Source organism: Myotis nattereri, assembly GCF_964212035.1.
Source record: "Myotis nattereri genome assembly, chromosome: 18".
Classification (NCBI taxonomy): Eukaryota; Metazoa; Chordata; class Mammalia; order Chiroptera; family Vespertilionidae; genus Myotis; species Myotis nattereri.
In genome coordinates, this window is record NC_138093.1 from 30,358,169 (window position 1) to 30,367,877 (window position 9,709).

At 45.3% G+C, this 9,709-nt stretch overlaps 1 protein-coding gene across 1 annotated transcript; it reads right to left on the minus strand.

The window, feature by feature from the left end:
* Nucleotides 1-2,235: 2,235 nt before the first annotated feature.
* Nucleotides 2,236-7,267, minus strand: SERTAD4 (SERTA domain containing 4; the record flags this gene model as incomplete). The annotated part of the gene is made up of 3 exons (XM_081112925.1): nucleotides 2,236-3,030; nucleotides 5,641-5,756; nucleotides 7,093-7,267. 3 exons carry the CDS (start codon nucleotides 7,265-7,267, stop codon nucleotides 2,236-2,238), a joined length of 1,086 nt encoding a protein of 361 aa, XP_080969051.1.
* Between the last annotated feature and the right edge of the window lie 2,442 nt (nucleotides 7,268-9,709).

A 9,709-nucleotide genomic window follows, 5' to 3' on the forward strand; every position in this document is an offset into this window, starting at 1 on the left:
TGCTCTTAATCCATAGAAATCTAAACCTATAAACCAGGACCATTCGAAAACACCTGTCATACTGACTTCAAGTAAAAACTCCCATGTGGCCACTGCCCACTACAGTTTCTAGACGTTTTGAGTTGTTGGGTTGTTTTTTTTTGTTTGGTTGGTTTTTGTTTGTTTGTTTTTAAGGAGAAAGAGCAATGGAAAAGAGAAACATGGCCGATAATCATTAAAATAAGAAAATCTTAATGAATTTTGATCATTTTAATAAATATATATCAAGAAAACCTCACTTTATTACAACAACACATTCATATACAAGCGTCTATCATCTAAATTTTCAACATCAAATGTTTATCAAATATTGAAAATAAAGGACAAACTTTACTAGACTATTTAGCCATAACACAAGAACATGTTTGAAAAATTGGTCCTTGTGGACATTGTCCAAATAATGATCCTACTCATACACTGTATGAATGAGACCTATATTTAATATTAATAGCAATAATAAAAAAAGCTTTATCTTGGAGAAACTGGGAGGACTTACTTATTTCCTCCGTTTGGCATTTGGTTCGTGCAGGCCTGTTTAAGGAGGCCCAATCAAATAGTGACCTTGAAATTGGAACACAGTTAAGCAGGAGGAACTGGCTGGAGCAGAGGGAAGGAGGGTCAGAGGGGCACTCTGAACCCTCTTACAAATGTACAGATTAAAGAAATGATTGAGAAAAACGTTGACCAAATACGTAGACTGTAGCTATTGCCGGCTGAGTCCCATTTCTCCAAAATAACTTTCCCAAACCTAAAATCTTTACATTCTTTAAGATAAAACCTTATTGATCACCACATCATTTATTAACATTGTGCTTCTTAATCAACAGCAAAAGTTATATATAAAAAACCACATGCTTTTATAATCTAAACGAGTGAAATGATGCAAAACAGATTAAAATATAATGCATGCCACTGGTTCATGAACTTCATTGGACAAGAAAACCAAACCAAACCAAACGACCCCAAACCCAAAAAACCCAACCCCAGCAACAGACGGTTGCCATAGAAAAGCCCAAGCAGCTAGCGCTGGTTCCCAACAGCTCTCTCTATTGTTTCCTCCATCCTTTCAAAAAATGCCAAATTCAGAAACAACTGGGCATCAAAAATAAAGGAACAATAGAGATGTCGAATCAAAAGTTGAACGCAATAGCTCGAAGGTAACGGTTTCCAAACAATATCAATCCACCCTGTGTGTCTTTTTCCTGTTTGTTAAATCCCTGCTGTAACTCTGATTCATCCTTAATTTTCACATTGGCAAAAATTAAGATAAAGTAAGGCACCGAAAATCGCCCTGCATACCACTTCCCTCGAAGCCTCATCACCCATCGCAGGCAAGCGGGAACTTGCAGGGAGCCCCCTCCACACATAGTGCTGACTGCTGCCCCTAGACAGGTGTGTCTCCTTTACGTTATGTCCCATTTTCATCTGTCACACAAGACTGTTAAATACAAATACTTAACAGCACCACGAAGCCATTTCACCTAGCTCCCTGTCTCCAGTCTTTCATTCAGAAAAAAATACTGTAGCCTATAGACCAGTGGTTCTCAACCTTGGCTGCACATTAGAATCACCCGGGGAATCTTTTTAAAATCCTGAGTTCTGGGCCTCACCCTCTGGAAATTCTGTTTCTTTGTTACTAATGTGGCCTCGCCCCATAACAAAGAAACAGAATTTCCGGAGGAGGAGGCCCAGAACTCAGGATTTTAAAAAGATTCCCGGGTGATTCTAACGTGCAGCCAAGGTTGAGAACCACTGCTCTAGATGAAGCAGACCTCCTTTGCTGGTTATATTGATTTGTTTACCAAGTACCTACCTAATTCATTGGCAAACGTTGAAGTTTCTTAGCTAGTGACAGGCTCCTTGGGGATAATGGGCATGTCACAGGGCGCATTGACACCCCGCCCGCCCCCGGTCTAATCTACTGGTCTTTTCTGTAAGAAAACGAAGGTAGACTTTTAAGCATGAAGTCAACTGTTTTCTTGGAAAAATTACCACACTTCTAAGTAGCTCACTGATGCCTCCTATACAGATGTTTTACGCAATCTGCTCTCCAGGCATTAAAACGACACGGCATGTTCATGGCATAATCGTATCAGTTGTACAAAACTAGAAAAATCCATTCAGAATAAAATGTAGGCGCGCTAATTGATCATGCTGAGCATGCGTCGGAGTTGCGGTGGGAAGATGGCTCGCGTTTCACTTCCTTTTGCTGCAGCACAGTTTGCTGCCCGGTGAAGGCTCCTTTCTCCTCAAGGACTTTTTCCAGGACTCACTGACACTGTGTTTTTCATTAGAGCCAGTCTCAAAATAATCATAAAATTGGCCTTTGCACTCAAAAGCGAGGTCATTTCCCACAGGTTCATGGCTTAGGGGGCCACCAGCCCTGTCAGTGTCATCGTTTGATTTCTCCTCATGTAATCTGGCCTTTTCCTGAACACCAAGCGACCTGACATTAGTAACAAAGATTTCGCTGGCAGGTATATGGCCATCACCCTTGTAAATCGGTGCACCGCCTACATCAAAATCCACCTGGTGGGAACAACTTGGTAAAGGCAGAGGGGAAGAGGAAGAGGAGGAGGAGGAGGAAGAGGAGGAGGAGGAGGAGGAGGAGGAGGAGGAGGAGGAGGAGGAGGCAGTGGTGGAGGCACTTCCAACATTAGCATTGACAGAAAGGGGTAAATTTAGGTAGTGACCACCACAATCTTGGTAAAAGCAGCAGGCATGAATCTTTTCACACTCCTCTTTGGCCATCCGCGGTCGTTTCCGGTAAGGGCAGTCCTGAGCCACGAACCACTCCTGGGCAGGGGCGCCATTGAACGAGCAGGCAGGGAAGCACCAGTTATTCTGCATGATAATTTCTCCATGGATCCTTTTCATCAAATTGTTTATCAGGACAGATCTTCGGAGGTACACTTCAGGATCGTCGATAAACTTTAGCTTCTCTAAGGACATGTAAAGGATGTGGGCTCGCTCCTCAAAAATGGAGATGGTCTAAAAATCCAAACAGGAAGAGAAAGCTTAGGAAAGGGACTCTATGAATATATCATCGCAGCATCATTCTTTCTGGGCCGCGTCTGGATCTGGGAATGCGTGGCCCTGTTTCCCCAGGTTCCTGTAGAGCAGTGGTTCTCAACCTTCTGGCCCTTTAAATACAGTTCCTCATGTTGTGACCCAACCATAAAATTATTTTCGTTGCTACTTCCTAACTGTAATGTTGCTACTGTTATGAATTGTCATGTAAATATCTGATATGCAGGATGGTCTTAGGCGACCCCTGTGAAAGGGTCGTTTGACCGCCAAAGGGGTCGCGACCCACAGGTTGAGAACCGCTGCTTTAGCGAGGTTGGCCCCAGTGATACTAACGGCCCCTTCCTGACTCACCGGCCCCTTCCTGACTCACCGGTGTGGCCAAGCCCCAGGGAATCCAGCCACAAGTCAGACCTCCGCAGGGACAAGCCAGGTTGTTGCCTCTTTCATGGCACAATGAGGAGGACGGAAAAGATACTGAACCCCTGCTGTAAGAAGTCATGAGGATAGTTTCTCTGGAGGGCAGAGAGGTAGTGACTAGAAGGGGAGTCATGGAAGGGTTCTGGGTTCTGGTGATGTTGCTTCTTGATCTGGATACTAATGACATAGATATGTTCACTGTGTGAAATTCTCCAAGCTGTACTCTTATGATATTGTGCTTTTATGTGTGCAACACACATGCATATATGTGTCGAGCCTGCACGGACATGGCATACTCAGCCCCACATTGGGCGCCTTATGTGCCGCGCCAGCTCAGCCAGGTTCGGTGACCCTGAGAGGGGGCGGTGAAGGATTAGAAAAGACAGACAAGAGAAGAAAGCTGGGTCTGGGTGGGACGCTGCCCTCTCGGATGGAGACACAGCCCCATGGACTACAAGCCGTGTCTTTATTTTATAGCCAGATTCCACAGGGCAAAGTAAGGGCGTGGTCAAGATGTTTACAACATTCTCATGGGTTTCGATCCTACAAGCACCTGAACTCTATCAAGCCCACATCACTCAGGCACGTGGGACCACGTGTTCGGACCATAGGTTCAAGCTTACAACTACAGCTGTGGGCTATAATTGTGCTGGGAGGGCTCTGTCCTCCAAGCTGAGACTTGCACGTGGCCATGAGAGGACTGTGCCCTCTCATTAGTCCGAGGCTTGAACCTATCCAAACACTGTAGCTGCTCTCCACACATATAGACACACAGACTCACATATTGTATGTCAATAAATGCTTTTTAAAAGATGCCAACATACAAGTCATCATGAGTCCACTTCAAAGCCTGGCCTAGCCGTGAAGGGGCATGAGATCTGGTCTCCATGTTGTCCCTCTTTCAATCCTCTGGGTTTCATATTTGCAATGATCTTTGCTCGAAAGGGGGATGATGATTAAGGAATGAAGCTCAGAACCTGTAAAGTTCTGAAGGGCCAATGTAGGCTTCCTTCTGGGCCGGGCAGGAGCAGGGATGCAGAGAGGGAATGAAAGGACTCACTCCTGAGCTGGGGGATACCATCACTGTGTGATGGTTGGTACAGATCCAGCAGCAATTGGAAAACTGCTACAACCATAACACAAGCTAAAGTGGAAGCACACTGCTTGTGTCCTAGGGGCCAGCTCTTCCAGCTCATAAAAAAGCCAAGTGGTAGCATAACCCGAGGAGCGGGGAACCGAACCAGCCCAGGCTGACCAAAGGCAGGGACTACGCACGCAGGGAGAAGCCCAACACCTGCCAGTGTGTGCTGATGTCTTCATGAGCAGGGTCAACGTGACTTTTACAGGACAGGGGTGGTGACGGGGGACGTGGGGGAGTCAGAAGAGACAGAGAGAAAGATGAACCGAACAACTAAAGCGCCTCTCTGCCTTTCAGACAACTAGGGTCTGGGCTGATTAAGTCAACAGCTATATTTTGAAGAAAGATAGCAGTAAGGAAAAAGAGATGGCGTTTGAAGAGCTCAGATGGCCAGTTTCATACTTCTACACACTTTCCTGATCCTGTAATTTTCTTATAATACGTGCAAAAAGTGAGCTGTGGTGTTTTCTTGGGAATGGATGATATATTTGAAGAAACTGAGCATATGTAACAAATGTGCAATGAATGCAGGTTTCTACTTTCATGCACACATTGGAGGGAGGATGAGTCCATCCCTAAAGGGTGGGGCAAAGCCCGGAGGAAGCACCCCACGTGGGCACACGCAGAGGGGGCGCTGTCCTAGGAGCCAGAGCTGAGGGCGAGAGCGGGTCAGGAAAGGGAAAGGTCATTTCAGCTCAGCACACGTGAACACCAGGACTAGCCACAACCCATAACACAGCCCGAGAAAAAAAGGAAATCATTTGTAAAAGAGACGCTCCTTGGATTATATAATTCTGTTATTTCTGGGCAGTGGAGCGCCTGCTGGCTCTTTTCTCAACTCCTTGTGAAAAATAACGCAGGACCCAAAAAAGTGACAACGATTAATATGGCTGTGATGAGAAGTAGCTCCCTTTCATTGCTTGGGAGGAACAATTTAATTTTTGGAAATGGATCAGGCAACTGTTACTCAGTATCTTAAACTCTTAATAAAAGTAATGACTATTAAAAAAACATACTTTATGGCTACAGCTGCTGAGTGGTGGGTGAAAATCCTCTTCTTCCACATACTTCCTCTTAAAGTATGTGATCTTGGATGTTGTTATAGGATTTGAAATTCCCCTGTAATGTGATCCTGTGGTAATAAATCAGATATGACAAATGACATGCGGTTTGCCAGAGGTTCTCCAAACAAAATACTTTTCTCTCCTTTCCTTCTCTAGAAGATAACTTGGCTACGTATCTCTCTGTACATGTGGTGATTAAAAACAAACACTTGTCTTAATAATTGCTATCATACAGAATCCCTGTGACCCAGGCCAGGCAAGGCTTTCTAGACAATGAGAGAGGAAAACGACATATTTCAGCCTTCACTACATACTCAGATTCTTTGCACAGGCAAACTCAAAAGGGGAGGACTGTAACAACTCTGAAATAATATTAATATTTATTCAAATTGTTTAATTAAATCCATGATACCCTAACACCACTCAAATACAGGGTGCCCTCTCCCCAAAATGTATACACTTTAACAGCTGATAGTTCAATTTTGAAAATGAAATGTATTTTAATAAACGCTGTCTTTATAATCATTCAAAGTGTGTGTACATTTTGGGGGACACCCTATATATACATATACTAAGTTATAAGCATAATAATTAAACAACTTGCAAGTATTATTGGCTTTAGGTAAGGAAATAAATGATTAACTGTACATGGGAATTGTAATATTCTTTCAAAATATGAAATTTAAAATTTAAATTCTGGATAACTAAAGTCCTTTTGGCTCTCAAAAATGGAACATGTCAACCATGAATAAGTAGGGTCTACTTTTTAAAGACCACAGCTTTTAACCCTTTTTAGCAAACCAGACTTGACAAGTACTTGTTTTACATGGTAGGGTTCTTTAAAAATTGCTAGTACTACACACAAATCCAAAGGAGCTTACCTTAAAATATTAGAATAAAGAATTAGAAAGAACGTAGTTCTGCTTTCTGAGCTTCGACGCTTTTCCCTACAATACCAAAGCCAATTGTGTGCTTAATAGGAAGAAGAGACACAGCACTGCTGGCCCAAAGTGCAGATTCCTTTTTGTCCCATGGGACGAGGATTTCATTGTCAAGCCCCCTGGGGCTTGTCTAGCTTTGAGAGAACCATGCAATTCCACAAAACCCAAACCCCAAACTGAGAGTTTCAAAATCTGGTTTGGTTCTCTTTAAAAAAAAAAAAAAAAAAAAAGACACATGACTTCGACCGGAAGCAGCAGCACATGTCCAGACTCAGATTTGAATGCAATTTAAGTATCACCTCTGGTCCTCTCCCTGGAGCCCTGGGCTCGGGGAGGAGAGATGCACAGGCAGCCTGGAAAAGCCCCTGGAGCTGGACTCAGCTCAGAGAGGCCCTGCAGACACCCCCTCCTCCCACCAGTCTGGCCTCTGAGAGCAGCAGGCGGACGCGGTCAAGAGCAGTACCTGCCAGCGGGGGGCCGGCTCCCCGGTCTCCCTGCAGAGGAGCCTGTGCTGGCCCTGGGGAGCTCGGGCCTCCGTAGCTGTCAGCCTCCCATAGTGTCTGGTACCCTGCAATTTCAGCAGCTCCTTCCGAGACAATGGGCTCGCAGAATCTATTCATGGACAGAACCAGAGTCATCGCTGACAGCCTCAGATCTGAAAAAAAAAACAGAAAACAGCCCCGATCAGGAGGAAGCCAGGCCCTGGCCTTGGCATCTTCATCCCTTTGCTCTGGGGAACTTTTACTTCTGGGTCCTCCCTTCACCCTGAAACAGTTGATTATTTTTTCAAAGAGAACCTCAGCAAACTCTCTGGCTGCTGTTAGCTCAGCCTCTGCGTTCGGCAATCTGCATTTCATGGGCGGATCTTTAAAACCCCATCTCGTATTGTTCTCAGATTCCCCTCAGCCCTCTTCAAGACAGCTGCTTTGCCTCCTAAACACATTTTCCTCCTGCCCTTGCCGCAGAAAATGTACCGCTGGCAGGCAAGGCCAAAACCCTTGTGCTTCCTTTCTATTAATAAGGCGAAATCAATTTTCTAGCCAATCCCCCGAGAGTCTCCTTTGATGAAATCCGCTAATCAATCAAAAGAAAGGGGTAGGGGAGGCAGAAACCTCCACCAGGAATCCCTACTGATGCTCCCAGGCCCCTCTGTTCCGCTGCCCTCTCCTCCTCGCGTTTCCGCAGGGCCAGCTCCTCTACAACGTGCTGGGGCTCCCTCCGCTTTCTTCTCCCAAAGCGAAGCAGACAGACACACACTTGGTAGTTGTTTCCACCAGCCCTGCGGCCTGAACTGGATCTGCCTCCAGTCAAAACACTGAGAGATGAAGACAGAAAATTGGCTCCAGTTTCAAGCCGTGAGTTGCAGTCCCACAGGAGCCAAGCACAACATCAACGGAGCAGGCGGAATATTAAACAGGAGCCAGGGCTTTGGGGCCAGAGGCAGCCGACAACTCTTTACACGGCAAAGCCCAGACACAAGGCAGGAAGTTTCCAAGAGGCAACACACCACACTCATGCCCTTCTCTCCAGTTCGTGTCCTTCCCCAGGGCCTCCAGGGAGACAGGGAGCCTTCTTGCTCTGTGAAGCGAGCTGGGCCCCTCCATAACTCAGGTTTGGGGGGTGGGGGGGTCATGTCCATGGGGGCTCAGTGCCTTCCCTTGGTCCTAAGTAGGCCTCAAGGTGGGGTCAAGAGTGAGTTCAAGGGAGAAGAGGGTCTGATACTAAAGTGAAAGGACGCAGGGGCCACAGATCAGTCGTGACAGAAGAGCAGCCTCGGTGCCTCACTCAGTGCCAGGTCCTTTAGGAGAGCCAAACCTTCACCCTCACTTTGCAGTTTAAAGAACTGTCACAAAGAGTGATGTCAGGCCTGCTTTCTGCAGATTGACTGTCTTGCACATACGCATGAAGGGTCTAGTTCTTGCTTTCTTCTCCAAATTATACAGCTTTTAATGTTTTTGGGGAAAGGGTGACTCCCCTCCCATTGTCTCGTGGGAGACTGTTATTACCTACATGTTATAACAAGGGGCCACTTCCAGGTAAAAGACACCAGGGGCAGGGAGAAATAGCTTCATTAAAGTGACAACGTCCTTCTGACAAACACAGAAGCTCTTGGCAGCAATGGCTCCATTCTTCACACAGGCTTCTCTTGGGGATCCTAAATTCCATCTCAACCTCACTAGAGAGTGAAGCAAAGCCTTCTATAGACAGGGAAGTGTCTGGGGTGGTGGTGGTGGTGGGGGGCAGGGAGGGGGGTCAGTGGCTGGAATTAGGTCCCAGCTGATTGGGCTTCTAAACCACTTACCCCTTCTCTTTCCAAATGCCCTCCAAAGAGGTAGCTGCTAGGATTTATTAGAAAAATCTTATTGCAAGAGAAGAAGAAGAAAAAAGAGGTTCAGTGAATTCTCTAAAAAGAAATGGTGGGACACATCATTCATTTTGTCCTTTGAGTCACCAACCAAAGAACTGAAACTACATTGATTGAACAAACTACGCCATTCTGTCTGTCACCCCCTCCAACGCTGCATCCGAACAAGTTATAAAACCTCATGGTAATTTATTCCCTGAAGACTCTCATGACATGGTCCAAACTGAAACTCTTAGCCTATTTTAGGACAATTGCATCAGGAAGTGCTATTGCCATGAACATATGAATTAGAGGTTTTTCTGAGGCAGCAGCCCTCTCTTAGTGACTGCAACAATATTTTCCAGCTTGACATTTACCCTCCCTTTTGTGCTGGATTCTAGGAATAAGATCCAAACTTTCTGCCCAAGAAGAACTTTTATTACATTGAAACCAAAGCAGGTTGACAAATCCATGCCCCGTAAGAGAGGAAAGTATTTGCAGGCCCGAGCAGCAATTACCTTTGTTTAACAGGACATTATGTGGGCCCCGGGCTGTGTTATGTCAGTAAGAGTTTGTTTACATTTTAAGGACTTATTGTTGTAGCTTTTCTGGTTAAGGATTTCAGTGTTTCTATTTGTTAGTATTGTTTCCAGTACATAAATATTTATCATCACGCATTGGAACTTGAATCGTGAACTTGAAACCAGGCAAAATTGTTTTTATTTTGGCTGTTTTT